Here is a 21,857-nt window from a genome sequence, read left to right on the forward strand (position 1 = left end):
CGCCTGAAATCGTTGGAAGATATAATGAGCAAATATATTATCTTATTGAAATATTTTGGAGGAACTATATTACGAATTACAAATGAAGCAATTCCATGATTTTCGCTATGGGAATTGTGCTTGTTCTTCTTTAGTTTTTATTAAAAGACGGTTGGGTCCCAACCGTTGGGATTGTTTGTAGTCCTAAACAACGCCTTCAAAGGAGCTGATCCTGTCCTCTTTCTATGACATTTGAATTCTCCTTTCTAAAAGCTCGAACATGTCACGGGACGCTTCCGTGAGTGGGAAGTGCGTGATGACGTCAAACGCCGGTTGTGTCTACTGTCTGGGTTTGGAGTGTTTTTAGGAGGTCCAGGAGAGCCATCGGGGATGGCCTACAAAGTCCATGGTGTAGCCTTGTGTCCACTATTCTAACATGGCCAAGACCGTCGCCTATTTCTACGACCCTGACGTGGGCAACTTCCATTATGGTAAAGATAACCTGAGGGGATAATGCTGGGAAATGTTCAGAACACTATATGGAAATGCTTTAAAACTGAATGTTTAACCCATGAGTGTATCACACAATAAAGAAGAACCAAGAAACACCAGTGTTTAACATCTCGTGATCGACACTGCTGTTAAACGACTGGTGGTGCTCTCTGACTAACCGCAGACCTGTCCATCCACAATCCATCATACATCTCTTCCCTGGTCCCAAAAATGGGACGCCGATGCAATAGCCAGCACGCATACTTGAAGAGTAAATCTTGGTAAAACGACAAATACTGCAGATTTCAATTGAAGAGTTAGCCCAGCCTGCTTTAAATCCATTTCGGACAGCTCCGCCTCCCCACCCCCCCCCCCCAGACCCCCACTGAAACGTATTCCCACGTTCTATCAAATCTGCCTACATTTGAAAACAATACAAATAAGATTTACTCCACGAGATGTAATTCCCGTAGCCTTTTAAGACGTTATCCAAATGTGCTGAAGACACCCACACCTGGCCAACCCACATCTTCCTCGGGGGGATGGCATTTTCACTGGAATTGGGAACATTATAAACATTTGCTTGACCTACAATGTTTTCATCATTGGGACTTAGTTGTCGTAGAGAACTAAATAATCTACGCTTGTTAATACGTATTAGGTGTATATTATCATTCAATGTATTGTTTGTTGTAAATATGTGGGAAGCAGCTTGCTTGTGATTATTTAGTAACTTGTGCACAGCTTTCGGACCACTTGCATGCTTTCTCACCTCTTTGTGTATGAGCACCATCCCTAGCCTCCATAGTTTAGGCGCAAACTATTAATGCTGATACTGAATGTCCCGAGCACCGGTGCTTCTCTAGCTTCAGTCCTTTCATGCGCCCCTGCTCTTTTTGTTGTTAATGTGAAAGATTACTTCAGCGTCCCAGTACTTACCTGTGAGGCCCCGCCTCGATTCCATGACCCCCTTATCACTTTTTCTTTTTACTCAGCGGTATAATGCCTCCCACATACACAGATGCCCCCGTTAAAAACGTTCCTGTCCTCCGGCCAGAATACATTCTTTTGGGGGATGGTCACTGGGGTGTGCAGTCTGCTGGCCCCCCCCTGGCAGGTTGGTTTGGTGGGTCGGTGGTTCCTCTCTGGTGGGGCATGCTCACGGTTTTTCTGCAGGCAGGGGCTCCAGAAGCTGAGGGGAAGTACCTGGACAGGGAAGATGTGGTCCAGGGCGATTGTATGGATCTTACCATCAGGTAATACAAACATACCCCCAAGACGGGGCTGCCTTTAATCTCAAACATTTGCAAGAAGATCCTTAAGGAATGGAAAGACACTACATGGATTGCCCTACCCTGCTTTATGGCAAAGCTCTATCCCTTGAAGGGGGCTGACTCCTTTCTTCCCGATTCTGTGGCAGTGGCTGATCTCCTTGCCAGTTTGGTAGGCCACTCCTCTGTCAGCAGAGGAGGCTGCTGTTCGGGATCCAGTGGTCCATGCTTGTGCTCATTTGGCACACAGGGCCAGTGTCTCTGGGTTCTACACGGCTGAAACTGTCTTGGGTGGGGGGCTAAGTTACGCCAGGTGCTGAAGGAAGGTGCCGACTGTGCTCCTCTTGTCTCCGACATGTAGAAACAGTTTTTACCATCGGACTTGGCTTATGATGGTGTGCTGGGCTCGGCCATGGGAATGGGTTCTGTGTTAAGGCATGGAGGCTGTCCGTCTTCGGGACTGAAAGACTGAGGGTCCCCAGAAGGTGGCGGCTCTGAAGCTTCTGTACGAAGGGGCCAAGCTGTTCGGGGACACCTTGGAGGAGAAGGTTCACAAAGATCTTCTTACCCTGGAAAAGAGAACACGCAGCTAAAATTAAGTTTAGATTAAGTAACAAAGGACGGAAGCATTCGATAAATTTATCAGGGTTACCTGAATAAAACAAATCGGAAAAAAAAAAAAAAGTATTCTGAGCCTACAAACGAGCATACAAGTTGGAGCGGTAGCCCTCCTCTGCTCCCAAGAAATCCTCATCTTTCAATTCTAGACCTTCATTTTCTGGGTCTGGATCCAGGTATTTCCGGAAGCTGCTGGGGAGGTGCCTTCCCTCGCACTTCTTACCCTTCGGGGCAGGTACAGAAGCCCTGATGGTTTAGGCAGGCAGCCTGCCGGCTTAGGCTTTTCATGTGGGCCCAGTAATCTTCCGATGTCTGGGCTCTACGCATGTGACGGTTATCGAGTAGAGTTTCTATCACATCCAGTGCAGCCCATGATGGTCCGGACTCCTACTCCACGCTCTCCACCCAAGAGGTTGCCAATGTTTACAGTCCCTGAGGACTTATTACAGACAAAGGCTTTTGTTCCAGTGCCTCAGGCTATTGTAATACAACTACAGAAGATAAGTACCTTTCCGGTGCTGTGAAGTGTAAGAGCATAGTGATAAAGAATACCTGTCTGGTAACCACTGAGATGAAGTTACCACTATGAGTTATTATGAGTATAGCTCCAACACAAATAAAAGTCTATCCTGAGAAACTGGGAAGCACCAGCGTTGCGTAATAAAAGTGGGCGGAACAAGAGAATGGCAGAACGAGACCCAGGAATTACAAACCAGCTGGAGAAGGGAGGCTGCTCACTCGAACGCTGATTTGCCTGGCTGCTGGCAGCGCGCAAGAGGAATGGGAGACCAACTGGAGGAACTCTTTCCCAACCTTGTAAGTCCCAGAAGGGACATCCAAGAAGGGGTGAGGAGAAACCCCAGCCAAAGATGGACACTGGAAGGCCTGTCTGCCAACAGGAGAAACCATTGGGAAGAAAAAATAAGTGGTGGCGTGAGAGGGCAGAGAAAGACAAACCCTCTCTTCACTGATTGACACAGAGGTTTGTCCAACAAAGCAGAATGTACGGACAGTGAAGCCGTCCTGACTGAAGAGAGCCAAACGCTGACCTGGTGGCACAGCCACAGTACTATAAAGGTAATGGCGAGAGCGGTAGACCCGGGGAACAGGGCATATATACCCTGAAAGCACAAATATAATGGTTGGAGTGGGCTTACTCATCCCAGTGGGAAACGCAGAGACGAACAGGTTAATCCTCGCCCAGTGAATGGCAAAACCATAAGCAGAGGTAGAGTCAAACAAGAACTCGACCTACTCGTCTCAGTGAAGAGATAAATAATGAGTTGTTTCGTGAATACACTTGTTCATCCTAAAGTAGAAATGAGTATTGTGAAGAATATCACCATCCATAATTATACTGTTTATTGGGTACAGCACACAGATCCCAAGGGAAGAACCAGTGACCAAGAGAAGATACAAATTGGGAGACAGAAGTTCATTCCAGTGTCAAGGAAATGCAAGAGAAGAATTTGTGGAACCAATGGGACAATACAAAAAGGCCTGGAAAAGCCCTTTAAAAGAACTGAATGACTTGATGCAGGAGATGGCAAAAGGCCATCTGAAGATCCTGTTTTGAAGAGGACTTTGCTGAAAAGGAACACATGAGAAGGAAGTCATCCTTCAGTATTTTAGTTGTGTAGTATTGTGGTAGGGTCAGCTCAAGTTAGCTTTGGATGGAGGACAGACTTTTGTTGTGGACTTCACCATTGATGACGATGAGCACCCTAGTTTGGTCCTGTTAGATAGGGAAACCCATAGAATAGGGAAAGCTAGGCATTTTCTTTCTTATTTTGAAATAAACCTTGTTTGAGAATGGCACGTTTATAAAAAATATCTCATTTGAGATTGATGGTAATATCCTCATCAAGGTGTCCAAGGAGGTGAAGACACTTGGTTTTTATCTGGACTCCACCCTCACCTTCGATAAACAGGTAAAATCCATGGCATCCACCACAGCTTTCACTTGTAAGCTCATTAGAGCAGGTAAACACATTCTCTCAGATAACTGCATTATCTTAGCTAGAGCCCTGATTCTGTTTAGGCTCGATTATTGCAATGCCCTATACATTGGTGCTAACAAATCTATCATCCACAGAATTCAAATCCTACAAAATAATGCCCTGAGAGCAGCTCTTGGCGTGTACAAAAGATTGCATATAGCGAAGATTAGGCGCGAAAACAACTGGCTGTCTACCCAAAATAAAATCTATTTAAAAGTTGCATCCCTTGTTCATAAAGCTTTGAGCAATGCTGCACCTAGCTATCTCACGGACAAATTCCTAAAGAGAAGTTCCACCCGACCGCCAAGAACCTCCAATGCCAATAGCCTTATCCTACCGAGATTCAGGCTGGCTCAGGCGGGGGGATGCAGCTTCCAGGTCCGAGCGGCCCAACTATGGAATTCACTGCCACACCCGCTACGGGAGGCGCAGCCTTTTTTGAAATTCAGATCCAGCTATATCAATCTGTTGAAGTCTGCCGATGACTAGCTGCTCACTAGCTCCTACACAACTCCTGATACCCCCTAGTGTGTGTGTGTGTGTGTGTGTGTATTTATATATATATGCACTTACCAACCTGCTGCCCATTTGTACATCTTCCCTTTCTAGCTATTGACTTGACGCCCTGCTAATGCCTGTATATATTTGTAAATGTATACAGGCAGGGGCGGTCTGTACTTCCGCTGTACTTCCGCTCTCTATATGGTAAAGAGGCACAGAGAACCCCAGTCAAGATTCTCTATTATTGGTAATGTAGTCGAGCAATCAAGGCCTAGCTTCTCAGGAGGTGATGCAGGCTCGTTCTTAAGTACAGTGTACCCCAAGCCCCCACAAAGGAATGTCCACACACTGTATTACTGAAAACAGTCTTTATATAATTAATATTCAAAGGTATGTACACTATCACAATAACTCACTTTGTGCTCAGAAATCAATAATAGCAAACATATACAATTCTAAAGTGGTACCACCAATATTATCAGATCCCATTAAAGTGCATCAACTATACTGTCAGAATGTCACACAGTTCAATAACGAGGAAACCAGCAATAGAGAGAGGAAGGAAAGCAAGATGGTTGAAACAATAGGCAGAATTCTGGCCCCTACCACTAGACACAGTTCTGTGTCGAGATCTCCTCCCCCCTCCCCCCTCCCCCACCTGGGCAACCTGTAAAATAAAGATATAGCACAAGCCCAGTCCATATATTGATCAATAGTCTTACTTTCTCCTATAATGTTTTTACCCCCCCCCCCCAGTGTACCTGGTAGAGCAGAGTTCTTCGAAGATGCGTCGTTGGATCCTTCTTGAGTGGCCCCCTTTAAAGCAGGAGCCACGGATCGTCGAGAGGCGTCGAAGAAGGTGAACTTGGCGTCGATGAGAAGTTCGAGGGTGCCAAGACCACGGGGTCGATCCAGGCGCTGCTCGTCAGCGACATCCTGCGAGGATGAGGTGTGCGGGGCACCTCGGTGAGTGATTGTTCAGGACCGCAAAGAGTTTCGGAAGAACTGTGGCCCAGCAAGAGCGTCGAGTTGTCGAAGTCTTTGTGGTCTTCAGGTGGCGGGAAACCCAGGAGCGGATTCTCCTCGGTGCGGCGGTGGCCTCGACTCTCTCCGGCAGGATAAAGCGGTCGTCAGTGCGGACAAGGGAGTCCTTCGATTCAATAGTCTTAGGCAAAGGAGCAGACGGCTCCAGTCGTCTGCGGCACGGCGTCAAGCCGCCCCTGCGTCTGGGCAACACAACTTCAACGGGCCTCCAGCGGTCACACAAACCTGCAAACCCTGGTCGACGGCAATGGACTTCGATGGCGGTGAAGTCCGGGTGCTTCACTTCGATCTCCTCGGTGGTCCCGTCTTGGGTCGGCAGCCTTTCGAGGGTCTGACTTCCTGGGAGCTTCGGCGAAGGTCAGCGGTGCTCGATGGTCCCTCGGAGCATGGGAAGAGGGCGCCTTACCAGGTCCTCTCTCGGATCAGTCTTCAACGAATTCGGCAGCTTTGAGATCAGGTCGAAGCAAATGCAACAGCAAGTCTTCTTCTTCCAGCTGGGCGTCGAGGATCAGCAGTTCCAGTTACTCTTCAAGTTTAGACACAGTTTCTGAACAATTTCCAGTGGTGAGAGGTCCCCAGATATACTATTCTGCCTCTCATCCACACTGCTGGGTCACTCAGCAGCCAATCATACAGAAGGGCATTCATGCAGTCAGTCAACCAATCAGGCACACAGTGCATTCAGGCCATCCTCCCTGTCAGACACTCGCAACAAGGAATGTGGATTGGTACAAGTACCCAGCCATTCAACACTACACACTGCATTCAGGCCAGTTTCGGGCAGGGCTCTCTCAGTCTTTGTCTCTCATGCCAGAAACCAGACCGTCACAACAAGAAGTGCATATTGGTCACACACTCCATTCACCCAGGTCCCACCCACAGGTTGTACCCACAACATACAGTCACTGGGAAGCCTCCAGCCAGTCTGGACGGGACTTCACGGCAACACCATATATGGAACTTCCACCCAACAGCCAGTCAGTGGGAAGGGACAGAGTCGGGGCTTCCCAGGACTTTGGGAAAACAAGGTAACAGGCAATAGAAAGCAAGAGGCCACAGGGGCCATCTTGTTTTCCATCAGGAATCCACTGATTCCAATGGCAGGGCCTGGGTATCCCAAAATGGAGGCTACTCGGAGCACCTGTCAAATTCAGCATGGAGCTGCCACCAGCCCATACACTGCTCTGTGGGTCACCCACAGGCACCCAAAAACATACACTAGGGGCACAGGGTTGTAGCCCCACCCATGGGTGCCATAAGGGTATCCCATGGGTCTGTACATCAAACCTAAAACGGGAAGAGCTGCACTGCCAGGAGTCCCACATGGACTCCTGGGCAGAAAACAATACAGAACACAAATGAAAAAGGACTACAGAACAAGGACAGGGAGCCCCTGTCCCTCCAATGCATTTCCAGCATCACAATATTCTGTCCTAATTGTAATCTGTTACTGACCCTCTATGGCCTGTATATATTTTGCTGTGTGTGTAATCTGTAACTGACTGTTTTTGGCCTGTATTTATTTTGCTTTTTGCATGTAATCTGTAACCATGTAACCTCAAGCCTTGCATATTCTGTACTGTTGCGCCCAGCTACCTTCGGGCTTGGTCCGCATTATGAGTGAATAAAACAAACAAACAATACAGTCATTGACAAAGAGGGTGTTCAGGTATTGTCACATTGATTATGGCATTTGGTGGTGTCCTGGGATAATCCAAATATATTGCCAAACTGGTAGTATACTGTTATTCTGCAAACCTAAAAATACCAGGATTGCAGAATTATGACTTTTCTGGCATAGTTAAGACTGAGAATATGGTTGGATTGCCAACAATTGGAATGTACTGGAGTTGTACATGCTGTGAGTTTACAAGGTTTGTCACACTTGCAATATACAGAGATTTTACTGTTCAAATTGGGATTAAAATAGAGTTAGCAAACCAGAAACTGGGTTAGTCAAAATATACTGGAATTGGCAAATAGGTGTTTTGCAAACTGGCAGCTGTACAACTGGGGATAGAAAGGAATTTTACAAAATGGGAATACACAGGGTGTGTTTAAAATGGGAGCATACATGGATGTGAATATACAAGGATTTCAGAAATGAAAGATTACAGTGAACACTAACATGGCCACCCCATCTGCACCCCCTCTGCCAGGAAATTCGCTTCCCACCCTGCTCCTATTGAGACTTGTCATTGCTTCATCTATCAGCCTGAAAGCATGGTGATGCCGTTTCAGATCGAGGTCTAAGGCCGACTTAAAAGGCCTATTTCCCTGTCTAGGCCTGTCCAGGCGGGTACAGCGCCTCGGGCTACAAGTCTCCGCAATGCAGCCTCTTTCCTCGTTGCCACTGACTCTGACTTAGGTCCTCACCAGCTCCTACTGCAGGATGCAGCGTAAGGTAAACCACCCCTCTGGGGGTTCCCTACTGTTCATCATCCCCTTTGTGTGTTCCCCCACACCCCTCTATACCCTGCAATCTGCACACTTACGATAGTCCTACCATCACCCTGAACAGGCGTTGCAGCAAACCCCCATTATGCTCACCTATCCTCTTTCCCCATACTAACCACCCGACTCTCACCTGCAGTTTCGTACACTAACATATGCTATGCGCTGCTGCTTACCTGTTATGGCATTGTTACTACGCGAGCACATTACTGTAATGTCTCCTGATATGATAGGTTATTTATAACGCACGTAATACCCAGAGGTTTCTAAGCGCAGACCTGAGGATCGAACCTGTGTTGCTCTGTGTCGTCTTGCTTCCAAGGCGAGCACGTTGCCCCTGAGCTATCCTCCTGGGACTAATACCTGTAGTACTTACTCCCTACCTGATTTGGTCTGATACCCTCGCAATACCTACCCCGTATCCCTCGCAATAAAAGGCAAGTTGCATCATGTATTTTTCTCCTAGCAGGGACGCTCTTTTATAGACCGCGCTGCATATGCATTTTTACCTACCTGCAACTACTGGTTTTGACTCCCTGCAGCCCGCACTGCGCTTGCTTTTAGCCTACGTGTAGCTACCAGATTTGACTCTTTGCAGCCTGCGCTGCATATGCATTTAACCTACGTGTAACTATTGTTTTGAATATCTATTTGTATCCACGGCATTTATCACACTGTAGCCTACGTTACATATGCATCTAACCTACCTGCATTTACCGATCCGACTTTTAGCAGCCTGTGCACCTGCTCCTAACATACTTGTAACCACTGGATTTGTCTAATACTTGTATCTCGGCAGTAGCCCCTGTACTGTGGGTGCAGCTCTGTCTTAACCGTAACCTAAGAATTAAGAGTAATGTGTATGTAACGGCGCCCAGATGCCTAAGGGTTTGGTCCGCTTTATAAGTGTATACATTTTAAAAAATAACACTAAAATGGCAGTGCGGTCAAACTGTTCTTCAATCAACGGAGCATGACATTTGGGTAATGGGATAGTATGTATAGAGCAACATTGTTCGACAGTAAGATCGGTTTATACAAAGATGTATACTTGTGTGCACATGAATTCTGCAAACTTTGTGATCGAAGTAAACTGGGAACTACCCAAATTGCCAACCACTGAATGTGCTAGGATGTTGGAAACGTGGAAGGCATCAGGATTGTTCAAATTGTGGCACTGGGGTTAGCAAACTGGAATATACAGATCGAGGACGCAAAATTGTTTTTTATAAACTGGGAATATAATTACATAGTCGAACTTGAATACTGGCATTGTGCAAACTGGAAACGTCAAACTCTGCATCTACTGGGAGTTTGTTGTGCAGATTGTTATTAGGCAAACTGGAGTATGCTAAGTTTGTCAAACTGATAATATATTGGCACTTGGGCTACATACTGAGATGGTTCAGCACAAAATATGCTTGGACTTTCAAACTGGGAGTTTACTTTTTTCCTTTAATGGGAACTATAATCACACTGTGGGTGTACACTAAAAGTGTGTACTGGGGAGTATGCTTTTATTGTGCCTCTGAGTATATCTTGGTATTGTAGACAGAGTATGTGTAATTGTGTACTTTGCACAATAGGAAAAATATATTGCCAAACTGGTAGTATACTGTGATTCTGCAAACCTAAAAATACCAGGATTCCAGCATTATGACTTTTCTGGCATGGTTCAAACTGAGAATATACTGGGGTTATCAAATTGGGATTGTTCTCGGGCTATATTAATTACTGTTATACTGGAATGTCCAAACTCTGAATATACTGGGGTTGTAAAACCAGCAGTTTAATAGGATTTCCAAAATGGGAATCCACTGGGATTGGCTAAACTATGCACATATTAGGATTGTGTGAACTGACAAAGTCAAGTAGGACATATACTCTGATTTTGTTAACTGTTAGTATATACAGGACATGCAAGAGTGGGAATATAATGGGTCGATGATAACAGAATAAGCTGGATTTAAACTGAGAAAATGCTGGGTGTGTTACTTGAATGTCTTCTGGGATTGTCAAGCTTGGAAATACTTGGACTGCGTTGACCGAGGATGTACTGGATTTGTTGGATGTTTCTACGGTTTTTGAGCCAGTGCAATACCTATATTTATACACATCGTAGCACCAAGTCTAGGACCAGCAATGGTTGCTCATTGTCCTGTAGCTACAATTTGCAATGTAAATACTTGGAACTGAGTCGGAAGCGGCTGTGTGAGGAGGCGTTTCACAGTGCGGCTTGATTCAGTCTGTCCTGTTAGGTCCCTTCCTCTAATTGTTTGAGAGGAATCGGGAGAGGTGTAATTGTTCGTGGAGAGTGGAAGCTGAGAGGTGTCGAGGCACCGGTGAAGGTGCAGGTGCAGAACTGATACCAGCTGCCCCCGGAGAGCTGCCAGCGAGCTGCCAGGGGGGCCGTGTGCCCTATAAACAGGCACCAGAAACAGGTACTCTCGTACAGGGAAAATTGATTGAGCCCGCAGAGTACGCTGTGTTTTTAGTTTACACAATCCCACCTCGCCGGGGGGAGGGGAAAAAAGTGCCCTGTCCCCTGCTTCCTGCTTTCAGTTGCAAGAGGTGAAGCCCGATTGTGGAGTAAAAGGGTGTTGCTTCTAAATCACTGTTTCTGCTGTTTGTGCTCACAGTGCTGTGAATTAAGCGCTTGATCTCTGCCACGTATGCATGCTCAACGGTCCTAGTATGAGCCCTGTCGCCACTTGGGTAAGGAGAGCTGCTTCAATTGAAAAGTGAGGAGAAGTGTGATCCTTGGCGATCGTCGTGAACTGAGGCTGCTGAGGTCCTCTGAATCGGCGTGTAAAGCTGGCCTGACATATCTGAGAGGTGGCAGTCAAATGCCAAAAGGACGGCAAGTGAGAGTCAATAGATATATTAACTAAACCAGCAACTTTTTTTTAACTGCGGTCCTTGTGTGCTTAACTTTAGCAAGCGGCGGGGGACTGTGGGGCTAGACCCTTTGATCCAGTCCGTGTACCTGCTTTATGTGACCTGGTGTTTCCCGTCTCTGCAACTGCCGGTATTGGTCACCTCTCATGCGAGCTGCACTCTGTGTGACTTACCAGTAGAGAGCGACGGGAGACTGCGGGGCTAGACCCTTTGATCCCAGTTGCCTCTCGATCACATGCAATAAGCTGTTATTTATAACTGTGGACACAGCCATGGAATATTTAAATACACGTGGAAGTAGCTTTTGATTTTGACTTGAAATAAGCTGTTTTGCATTAAAAGCATCCAAGCACGCTGGTGAGTAGCGGTACGATCTCACCACGTTGCCCTGGTTGGGCGACAAAAGTTACTTCTCACAGCACCCTCGAGATGCAACCTGTAACTACTTTGCCAGCTTTGATTGCAGCACGAAAGCAACAGCAATACATTCTAGAGTGTAGAGACCATATGGAACTATTTTCTTAACAGTTGTGTGTTTACTGCTCTGCTTGAATAGCGTGCTTAAGAGCCACACAGTGACTTTTCCAAACTGTTTAAATGTGTCATTCTCGCACGTTTTTGATGTGTGAGTGAACGTTGGAAGTGACTCCTTAACGGTTGGGGGCAGCAAGGGTTCTCTTCCCCCTTAGAACTATTTTTGCGGAAACCACTAAAGTTCAACTTTGCCGTTTTGTTTTATCTCTTTGGAAGTTGTGAATGTTTTCTTCCCCATAAAAGAATTGCTGGTTTTGCAGTGTTTGAGCTCTACCGTATAATTCCATTATAGTCGCTTCTACAAGTCGCTGTTACGCTTTAAGATGATTCAGCTGACAGCGCAACGCGTACATATTTTCGTCTTTATTTTCTTTTCTCTTAAGTTGTAAGAGTGTTTAGCAGCAACAGCTGTAAAATCTGTTGAACCCCAATGTCACGAAAAGCTGTTACACTCTAAAAACCGGAATGTCCACCTCTTTAATGATGATGCTGACTTCGGTCCAACTTAAAGTAACACCCGTGAAACCATCTCCACTCATAGCCATCAAGAGGAAAATATGTGGACAACCGCCTGTCTCCTCAGAAAAAAGAAGTACTACAAGTGATATTCGTGAGTTCTACCCACCACGCATACTTACTGATTTACCATCTAATATAAATTGTCGTAATGCTGTACTTACTAACCAAATTATAAGTACTGATTTAGGTGCTCACAATTCGGAGACAAATGCACTGAATCCAACTATCTCCGATACACAGATATGGCTATTGCTTTGAATGGTGTGGTTGATGCACCAATTGTAGATTTGACTTCACAGGGGACTGGAAATCACAAATATGCAAGCCCCTTTAAGAGCTGGAGTCCCTCTGGTAGTCCCAGAAAAGATACTACTTTTTATGGTAACAATGTCTCAGCCGTTAGGAATGGTCAAAATGATGAGGAAATCGTAGAGATTCCATCTACTAATGATAAATGTTTACCACCCTTTCGAAACTCATTTCTTCCTATTGATGAGTCAGTTCACGCGACTGAGATAAGCTTATACCAATCTCCAAGTTTGTTTAATCACTCTAGCGAGTCACCAGTCGAGAGCCCTAGTTTGCCCGTCCAACACTGTGGAAAAAATTAGATATTTGTTCTTCTCAACCCTTGCCTGTGCTAAAAGACTTAGTGAATAAAAACAATCCTCTATTGGAAATTACTCTAAATGCAATGAGTTCAGCAATCGTGTCTCTGGCTAAATTATTTGAATCCTTAGATATGAAAGTGACGCAACAAATGCAGAAAACCGACAGGATTCTTGAGTGAATGGTTGACTGCGACAAGAAACAAAATGCTAAACCTAAGTGTGATATCGGTGTTGGTGATCAATATAACCAAAAGTGCTTATATAGACCGAGAGACGACAAAAAAGGCTGCGACTTAAATATTCAGGCTCATACCTGTCCTCTCACAACATTTGAAAAAGTCATTGTTCCTCAGACCTGTCAGGAAGACGCTAATGTTCCCTCACTTGCACGAGTTTCATCATTAACAGAGACCCCTCTTGCTAGGACTAGCACGATATACAATATGTTTGATATACAGCCAATAGGGAATGATCAAGATTGTGTTATAAACGTTATCCCCAAAAACACGCAAAAAACACTAAGAATCAAAAAAATCTTACAAACAAAAGTAGTGCGAATATCAAACAGTTTGTACAACGTTTAACATCAGTGAAAAACTCAAACGTAAATATAAGAAAAGTGATACAGAACAAATACAAACATCTAAGTAAGAAGGAACATCTGAATAAAAATATTAAAGACTATGCACCTTTTAAATGAGATTACGTTTATTGACGCCCCATGTGCTCTAAAATACAGTGAATCTAGAGTTAATCAACCTACTTCTGCTATTACAGCAGACTGCATTGCGATTCATACAGACTGTTTAGACTCTGGGGAAAACTTCAATGAGCCACCAACAAAACCTCCTATAGTTATGCAGTGTCCTAATGAGAAAAAAATCTTCTGCTTTAAAAGTAGCACAAGTGTGTTAGAATAAATCGCTCTTCTCTGATGAAATCCTGCGAGAGGTTCAGACAGAAATTCGAAAAACTCTTGAAGATTACAAACATAAGATAACAACTCTGACTTCAAATACTTCGAAATCTGCCTTGCCCCACCATGAGGTTGTACACTTAGAGATAATAATAGAGGTACCAAGGGAATCTTCTAGTGACTTGAATTATGCACCACAGTCTAACCCCCTTACGAATTTAAATCCACCAATGGTTGAGACGTCGCCATATTCCTCCAAAAAAGCTGTCCTGAAAAAGGACATCATGGGAAATTTACCTACGAACATTAGAGCTGAAATCCATCATGCAATGGATGAATACTTAAAAAAAAAAAGAGTCCCTCTGCAAGGCGATTGGTCAAAAAATGACCAACACAAATGCGACCTCGATAGAAAAAGCAATTGGTACCTTGCCTTTATATTTACCTGATCAAAAGAATCCTGTGCAAAAGAAACAACAAATAACTTCTAATAAATTGTCAAGACGCATGCTAAATCAAAATAACAATCATTGATTTATACTGAAATGCTGTGCAGCTCCATTTGAGGCATATGACTTGTGTCAAGCTAGTGTCCTGGCAATATTTGAGGATCTACCGGATTTGACGTCTCTTCCAATGACATCACTCAGGTCGAATTTCTGAATGATTCAAATCTTTCTATGGTTAGACTGTGGTTAAGCTCAAATGTTGTTTGCAGCGTTCTTTGGCAGGCAAGAATTGACCTTTTTGCAATGGTCTTCATTCTGGCCATTGATCCAACAGTCTATGAGAACGAAAAGGGCAAAGGGGTAGAGATAACTTCTACGACCCAAATCCAACAGCTGAAATTATATAATGGCAAGGATAATTGCAATTCTAGGAGACCGTGTTAAGGAAACCCCCAGCTAAATTATGAAGATGTAACAAACACACATTACATTTCATAACTATCCTTGGAGAAAAAACCAATTACAAAATGGAATACCTGTGGTCATTGTCATTTGCTGAGGGACTCTTCACAGTTGCTAAGGTATAATATCATAGCACTTCAGGAAACGTGGTTTACCACAGCACCTGTTTTGAATGGTTATGAAATTCTTTTGTCCCCTGTAATTAAAGGAACTAAGGGTAGACCATCATCTGTGTTAATGGTAGCAGTTAACATTGATTCTGGTTTTAGAATCCACCCATGGGCTCAGCCAAATCCTTTCTAACATCATGGCCCTAATAAATGTTTATCGGAACCCCATGGGACTGGCTGATGAGACGTTCTTTGGTGAGATGGAGAATTTGCTTAAACTAACATTTCAATCCCCTGAGGTTACGAATATTTTTGTTGTTGGTGACTTAAATCTACATTGTCTGGCGAAGACATCTAATAGCCAGAACCAATCATGTGCTAAATGGGAAGAAATCATGAAATCTTACTATCTACTGATGCTTAACGGCTCAATTAAAAGTGATTGCCCAGCGCACTATACCTGGCGGAGGGGCACGAATGCCTCAATTATTGACTTCATGTTTGTGGATTCTAGCTCATTTAATTTAGTGTCCAAATTTGAAGTAGTACACTCCCCAAATAGTGATCATGAAATGCTTACTGCATGCTGGTACTCTGATAGCACATCATCGATCTCGCACACCAGTAGATATATTCCAAGACTTAACGTGAATAATTCACGAATCAGATTCCGATGAAATATACAATCGTGAAGTAGTTTTAATATGGACCTGTTGAGATTAAAAGCAACCACCAACTGGGAAGATGAAACATTTACTTCAGCTTTACATTTATATAAACTAAACTCTCTATACCTTAAAAAAAAAAAGCATATCTTGAGACATAACTTTGACACAGAAATGCAAAAGCAGAAATCATTGTTCCACAGAGAGAAGAGACTGGTCTTACAACTTTCGAGCTCTGTAAGATTTGAAGCTCTTCAACTTATAAAAAAATACATATCGAAATTGGACCAGAGCCTATAAAACCTGGCTATATCAGAATGACGGCAAAACTATGTTATCAGCAGTAAGCTCAAAAAAATCTGCTGAAATTTGGAGTCTTCAGAATATTGCGACTAATCAAACTCAATATCCAGGCCAAATAAATGGAGTTCTAGAAGTGGACTGGATACGACACTATACAAGTTTATATGCCAATACTGGTCTGAAAGACTTTAAAATTTGAACTTCAAATCGGAGTTTGGAGCAAATGCAAATCCTGGAAGAAGACATCTTATTCTTAATGAACAAATCTAGCTCCTCTAGGGCGCCAGGACCTGACGGTCTTAGTAACTTTGATCTCAGACAACATCCTCCGATATGGGCAAAGATCTGGAACAACACTTTTGCCCTGATCCTTAAAACTAACATAATTCCCGATTCTTGGAGAAGATCGGTAATAATTCCAATCTTTAAAAGGGGCGATCGGGCCAATCCTACCAACTTTAGGACGATCGCCCTTTTAGATGGATCTGGAAAGATATTCGCCCGGTTTATACTAAGAGATCTTAATGAGTGGATTAATAAACACTCATTACGTGACCCTTGCCAAACCGGATTTATCGCCGGACTGGGAACTTCAGTCAACTTACTAACTTTGACATCAATCATTAAACACCATCAGGCCAGTAACCAAGCATTATACATGGTATTTGTTGATTTACGAGCAGCGTTTGACTCAGTCTCACGAAAACGGGTGTTAAGAAAATTAGCTCGAGACAAATGCCTGACTCGCATAATAACCCTCATTCAAGCCTTACATACCAATACCAGCATTCAAGTGAGATTAAATCTGGAAGGCAGTCTACCATCAGTAATAAAATCTTATAGAGGTTTACGTCAGGGTTCCATTTTAGCTGCAGCGCTGTTTACTACTTTATTGCAGATATGTGCAATATCTTTAGCGAGATACAATCTGATGCCCCCAAACTAGATCATGAGAAAACTCCTGCACTTCTCTATGCAGACGATCTTGTTTTGATATCGAAGACTCCGGTAGGGCTACAAAAACTTCTTGATGCACTCTCAGATTATGCTGATAGAAATTTACTAACAATTAACTTAGAAAAACCTAAAGTAATGGTATATAATTCAGTCTGGCAAAACAAGTGTAGAAACTGCAAGTGGTCCATTCAAAAGATGCAACTAGAACAAGTTCAAGAGTATACATATTTGGGTGTTGTTCTGTCTGGCACTACGAATACAGCGCAAATGTCAAACTGGGAGTTAAAGCTAAGCAGAATGACTTCTCAATCATTGATAATCCAGGCTAAATTTGGAAAATTCTCTATTATCCCAACCTTGACTTTCTTTAAACAAAAAAGTACACCAATCCTATTGCATGGATCAGAAAGTTTACCAGTTATACCTGAATTGACAAGGGGGGAAAATATGAAGCCTAATTTTGGAGACACATTTTAGGCCTCCCAGATTGTAGTCCAATTGTGATTATTCGTAATGAGTTGGGTTTAATATCGCTATATGCACGGTAGCTCTGGCAAAATACATGCATTTTACGGAAGTGCCTATTGGCATACAATTCAGATATGCTATTAGGGTCCTTAGCTCGTTATCTTTTGCAATCTAAAGATGTATTTGCGGAAAAGTGGCGTCAAGAAGCGATAAATGCTTTGGCCTATGCAGATGCATCAATCGAAGTACTGCTACAAAACTTCATACGCATTAAAACAAAATTATTTAAATGGGACTGGGCAAGAAATGGATCAACTTACCTAAAGTACCAAGACTTAAATGGAAGCTTCTTTACGCATAAGAAATACGGTTTTCCTGAACCATATATGATCAAATCTCCATCTATGCACCACAGAGCAGACTTCCTGAGAGTGAGATTAAATGTATGGCCAACACAAGAAGTCCGCGCAAAACGTAAACTTATTTTACCGTTAAAACTTTTGTCGATTATGCAAAAATGAAAGACAAGTAGTGTCATTGAGATATATATTGGTGGATTGTAAAGCCTTATCTAACAAAAGATTACTCTATTTAAAACCGCCACTAAAAGAATATGTTGACTTAACTGCAGATACCCTGTGGATGATGATCATCTCTGGGCTGTCCTTATCTTTAAGAATTGGCACTATTCGATTTGTTAGAAGCATACCAGTGTTAAATATCCATAAAAAGCTAATGGATGAAATGAAGTGAACTGGTAACCTCACTGTGATGTCTTGCAAGTTTTAATTTTCTTTTCTTTTTTCTTAAACAATTGCTTCATTTTAAGATAAGTGTAAATAACAACTGTTAAACATTGTACAATTGAAAAACGAAATTGTATGCTGTAAATGTTTGATGTGGCTGTTTTAAAATGTCTTGTTATGTTTCATTATATGTATATGATCTAAAAAGGAAAATTATATAAAGTTGACTAGTTTCATCTAAAACAATTAAAAAAAATGTTTTATTATAATCCCGCTTGTTCGGCCTGTCAGTGCTGGCATAAGTAGACATTGTGTTAATGTTAGGACTATCAGAATAACCAGATTTGGGCAGCTTTTGACTCGATACATCAGCCTTTATGAGATCATGCAAGTGCATCTGCGTTTGAAGTCATGAGCTGCTGTGCAAACAAGTCCTGATTTTGCCCTAGTGTGAAATCTAGCCAGTGGATTCATTTCACAATACTTAAGCCATTACAATGGGCCACTCTTCCAGCAGTAATACTAGTGCAAATTCGACCCTTGCCCTGGCACTACCACATGTAGGGCCTGATTCATGGAAGTGTTTTATAATGGCGCAATAGGAAAACGTTCCATAAATCGGGCCCATAAGGTATGTGTGCCCTGAAGAAGGTCCAAGGTCTTGGCTGTCAGAAACACACCTGACCTTACTACTGTTGACTTGCTTACCTACGATTCAGCCCACCTGCAAGCCAACAGCATGTACACTGCATGGGGCAGTTTCTTTATTGTCCCCCCACCCCCTACAGTCTATAGCTTTGCTGCATGTTCGTGCCATAGAGAACCTTGGAGAACAATGGTACTCCTTACCGGCAGCAGCGGTAGACGCTTGGCGAGTCCAGGTACGGCCGAGCAATGATGTTGTCACTGAACATGATATACGAACTTGCAACGATGTGCTAAGAAGATCTACTGGAAGCTAGACGTTTTGTGCCAGATGTGCATTATGGAAACCAGGTGGTCATGGGCATAGTTTTTAATTTGATACCTGAGCCAACACCACCTCTAGGAGCTGCTACATGCTATTTAATGCACCGTTGCAGCTAATGAAGACCACACAAAAAGGCAAATCCACATTGTGTTGAACTGTGGGTAATTATAAAACGTTTTATTGAAGCCTGGTGTGTCTTCCCCTCTGTTTATACAACCTTGAAAAAACACCAATATTTGTGTGAAACACTTATGGTGCGTATCAACTTTACTTTCCGATCGAAGTTAACAGTATATTTCTTCCCCTTTTGTTCCCGCTGATTTACACGTGTGATGTTCGGGAGGCAACCACCAGACATGTGACTATATGATCTTGTTTTAATAATAATTGGTGTATTGCAGACTGGAACTGCCCGCTCCCCGCCTGCCCTTAAGATGTTCTCCTCCGTACTTTATGGCTATTTAATCCACCCCCCGTAGTAAGACAAGTTTAAGAACCGCTGCTACCGCTCCAGAATTGAGGGCTCACACGTGCAGTGCTTCACCCTACACTGGTCTGCGAAGGAGAAACAAACCCACTCGCCATATTCCTAAACTACTTTGAGCTGTTATGAAGACACTGGGGAGACTCTGGTACACGACTTGGAGCCATGAAGCCACACCGCTTACATTTTCCCTCAAAATGGCAGGTGACCCATTTAAGTGCTCAGCTGCCACATTAACGATCATTGAACACAATTGGCCACAAGGTTTCAATAATCTAAGAAGCCTAGTGAGGTTTACAAGAAAGGATAAAACACATGGAGACATGAGACATGAGCAAAGAAGGGGAGTAACTTCTGGTTATGGGGACAGACCAGGGAATTAACATTCTAAACCTTTTATATTTATATATATATATATATAAAATCGCACTAATCGAACTTAAAAAAAATAAATAAAAAAAACTGGTCTCCTGGGCTCTGCAGGAAGAGTGGCATACATGCTCACTGACCAGAGGGGGAAGAAGTTTGAGCTGGACAGTAGAAAGAAGGTAGGAGATTGCCAAAAAGTGAGCAGTGGACTATATCCCTAGAACAGAGACCAGGGTGCTACATCCCCCAGGTTTGAGGATAGATTGCCAAGAAGGGAGCAGAGTACTAAAGGCTTTGGGGTTTTGAGGTTTGTAGTTGCAGAATGCTGGAGAAGATGGCTCAGGATTCCCATAGTTAGGCCCCAAGAAACCTGACGTTGACCCATCCTCCCTCCTATGCCTTAGGAATACTCATTGATTCTTGCTTGATTTCCATTATAGTTTATAAGCGTTATTCCCACACGTCCTGAGAAAACAAAGGTTTTGAACTATATAATTCTGATTCGTGTGTGGGCTGTTGATCCTATAGCAAACCAGGCAACTGGCAATGATTGTGGCATGCACCATCGGTTGCACCATTTGCTGCGTTTTTGAATTTTCCGCCATATAAACCAATGAGTGTTTGTTTTTCTAAATGTGTGACAGTCGGGAGTTGGGATTAAAGAGGATGGTTGTCTTTTGCCAGCATGTTTCGGGTTGTGCATGCAGAAGTCTGTTCACCATGGCTGCAGGGTTTGCACTCGCTTCCTTAGACCACGTATGTGGTCAACTCTCTAACACAATGTGGCTCTGTACAAGAAGCATTTCATGGGTTCCAATGCACAGGTGCAGCCATGCATGGATTTTAATTCTGTAGTACAGGTGGCAGCCTTCACTGGTGGCGTTGTCAGGATTGTAGAAGTTTAATCCCAATTTGATTCGATGGGTGCAGTTTCAAGGAAAGGGAGCGAACAGGATAGCTCGCCTAACGCCCACTGCTGTCGCAAGGTGGTGATGCAGACCTTTCTGGGCAGTGGGCTCCTTAAGGCTTAGTGCAATTAGCACACCCACCTAGTCTTAGCCATGTGGTGTGAAAAACCCATCCCTTCTATTCAGTATCGTGCATTTGGTCCCCTTCCTTGGCCTGAATCCTGACGTTGTCACTTATAGGCTATTGTACTCGAGTTGGGAGAATCGTTTGATGGTCAAGAGTGACTAAATAATGCATGCTAGACCGAAAATTAGGCATTCTCTGTGTGGATCTGCTGATGGCCTCTTAAGGAGAGGGGTGATCATGTAGTACAGTGGCACTGTGCTGGGTTGAAGTGGAGCAGTGATTGATTGTGGGGAGCGAGACGAGCACGGAGAGACAACGTTTTATGACCCTTTCTGTTGGCTTCCTGCACCAAGGCACTCTAGCGTGGAGGTGTACTATGAACTAAACAGAATTAGGAAGGACCTTTTAAGAAGATTATGCTAAATGGGTCTTTTGTTTTGGTTATCATTAAGTGTTCAGTAATGCTGTGAATTGCCACACATTTAAACATATGCTTCATACATGCACGTGAACTGAGAACCTCCACATGCTTCGACCTGTATGTTTGATAACGTCCATGAATCCACATGCAAAGACTTCCTGTGTTGTGTTCCTGTTTCAGAATCTTGATTCTTCAACGGATTGCCTTGGATTGGGTTTACTGAATACTGACCAATCATTTGTGGGTTCATTGAATAGGATTGCCTAGAGGACGATTTCTTCGTGCAGACTTAAGTGTTTGAATGTTTCAGCACATAAGGGTTGTCTGTGTTGTTTGGTTGATTGTTATAAGGCTGAGGTTCTCTAGGCGCGCAGTAGGTGATGGTTCATGTCTGTGTCTCTTAAATTGGCTTGTAATAGTTTTCAATATTTGTATTAGTGGGTGCTGGAGACAAAAAAGAATAATTTGATTGTTTTTCCTCTTCCTGTTAGGCACAGGACATCCGATGAAGCCCCACCGCCTTGCTTTGACGCACAGTCTTGTTCTTCACTACGGCCTCTATAAGAAAATGAGTGTAAGCT

General features: G+C 43.6%; 1 protein-coding gene across 2 annotated transcripts in view; it reads left to right on the forward strand.

Annotated features, from left to right (window-relative positions):
- Positions 1-224: 224 nt before the first annotated feature.
- The window catches only part of HDAC3 (histone deacetylase 3), a 314,462-nt gene continuing 292,829 nt past the window's right edge, over positions 225-21,857 (forward strand). Inside the window, exons 1-2 of one of the 2 annotated variants that reach the window (XM_069654130.1) lie at positions 225-470; positions 21,768-21,850. In XM_069654130.1, the coding sequence (XP_069510231.1) occupies positions 416-470; positions 21,768-21,850 (138 nt within the window). In that variant the 5' untranslated portion in view covers positions 225-415. Of the gene's footprint in view, positions 471-10,648; positions 10,801-21,767; positions 21,851-21,857 lie in introns of those variants that run through there. The other variant, XM_069654131.1, reaches the window with a different exon arrangement.

The sequence above is a fragment of the Ambystoma mexicanum genome, chromosome 3q, assembly GCF_040938575.1.
Source record: "Ambystoma mexicanum isolate Mex_15411 chromosome 3q, UKY_AmexF1_1, whole genome shotgun sequence".
NCBI classification, from domain to species: Eukaryota; Metazoa; Chordata; class Amphibia; order Caudata; family Ambystomatidae; genus Ambystoma; species Ambystoma mexicanum.